This window comes from Aplysia californica, unplaced genomic scaffold, assembly GCF_000002075.1.
Source record: "Aplysia californica isolate F4 #8 unplaced genomic scaffold, AplCal3.0 scaffold01304, whole genome shotgun sequence".
NCBI lineage: Eukaryota > Metazoa > Mollusca > Gastropoda > Aplysiida > Aplysiidae > Aplysia > Aplysia californica.
The window spans coordinates 103,422-104,740 of record NW_004798574.1 but is presented as its reverse complement, the minus strand read 5'-3'; the positions used below and the strand labels follow the sequence as shown (position 1 = coordinate 104,740).

The following is a 1,319-nucleotide window of genomic DNA, read 5'->3' as shown; positions in this document are numbered from 1 at the left end:
CTCCCCCTCCCTCTCTCTCTCTCTCTCTCTCTCTCTCTCTCTGTGTGTGTGTGTGCGCCTCCGCCCTGCGCGTACAATAAATGTCAACAGTTGGTCGTTACCCCTGTGTTGTTGCGAGTGTACCCGCCGATCGTACTCCACTCCGAAATGTCAAATGTCAAGAGTCCAAAAGTCGGCCCTCGGGACTCTGTCTGTTTTTGTGTCCCGTGGTCTATATCTAAAAGAAATATAATTTATTTTTTGTTTCTACATCTTTGAAAAATAATGACGTTTTTCCCTTGGTTAAAAAAAAAATAAAGATTTATGTTTCTACATCTTTTTGGTAGAAAAATGTATATTTCTACATCTTTTCAAAATAAAGTTTTGTTTCTAAAACTTTGTGAAATATACTGGAAACAGTCAACTTCAGTGTCGTTCAAGGGACAGGCGTCCGCTTCGTTATGTTTGTGTGGGTCTTCCTTCATCTTCCTCTCAGCGAGACAGAGAGAGGGAGAGCACGGTACGGTGCAAGGGGAAGAACTGTGAAAAAGTAACATTCTAAAACTTCCCCAACAGTTCTCCCCCCTTTATAACCGTCGGTTTGAGTTTTCTAAGCGAAGCTCGTCGACACAAAAAAACAGGCCTTGGCAAAGGCGACATAATAACTGTTAAATAGAATAATATGATGGTAACAATAACTTATTTTTAAAAATGATAATGTAATGATAAATGGTAATCACCATGAAGTTAACCATAAAATAATAACAATAGTGATTAATAAGAAGAAATAATGAAAACAACAACAATAATAATAGTAATAATAAGGGCACTATTAATGATAATTATAAAAATAATAATTGCTATATTAACAATAATAATGATGATAATAATAATTTCAATAGTAATGATAATAATAATAATAGTCATAATAATAATGATGGTGATAATAGTAATAATAATGCTGTTTCTATTATGAATCTTATATATGTGTGTGTCTGTCCGTATGAAGGCTCAGAATTTAACGTTTATGTATATGTGTGTCTGTCTGTGTGTCCCCAGATGGGTGTGGTGCGGAGGAGGAGTACGTTCTGCAGTGCATCTACTGCCCCAGCACGTACGGCCGGGCCACGCTGCTGCGAGACCACATGCGCGCCGACCACCCCGAGAAGCCTGTGCGCTACCAGTGCCCTCGGTGTGAGCAGACCTTCCTGCTCAAGTCTCACCTGGACAAGCACCTGGCACTACACTCGCCCACCTCGCAGGCCTGCAAGGTGAGTACGCCGAGGGTTGGGTTTTTTTTTAGGTGAGAATAGAGTACTCGCAGGTTGTTTTTTAATTGG

At 40.0% G+C, this 1,319-nt stretch overlaps 1 protein-coding gene across 1 annotated transcript in view; it reads left to right on the top strand.

The window, feature by feature from the left end:
* Nucleotides 1–1,319, top strand: part of LOC106013809 (zinc finger protein 92 homolog) — a gene marked incomplete at its 5' end in the record, with an annotated part of 6,377 nt that overhangs the window by 3,562 nt on the left and 1,496 nt on the right. Inside the window, one exon of the mRNA XM_013090494.1 lies at nt 1,039–1,250. Coding sequence (XP_012945948.1) covers nt 1,039–1,250 — 212 coding nt within the window. The remainder of the gene's footprint in view (nt 1–1,038; nt 1,251–1,319) is intronic.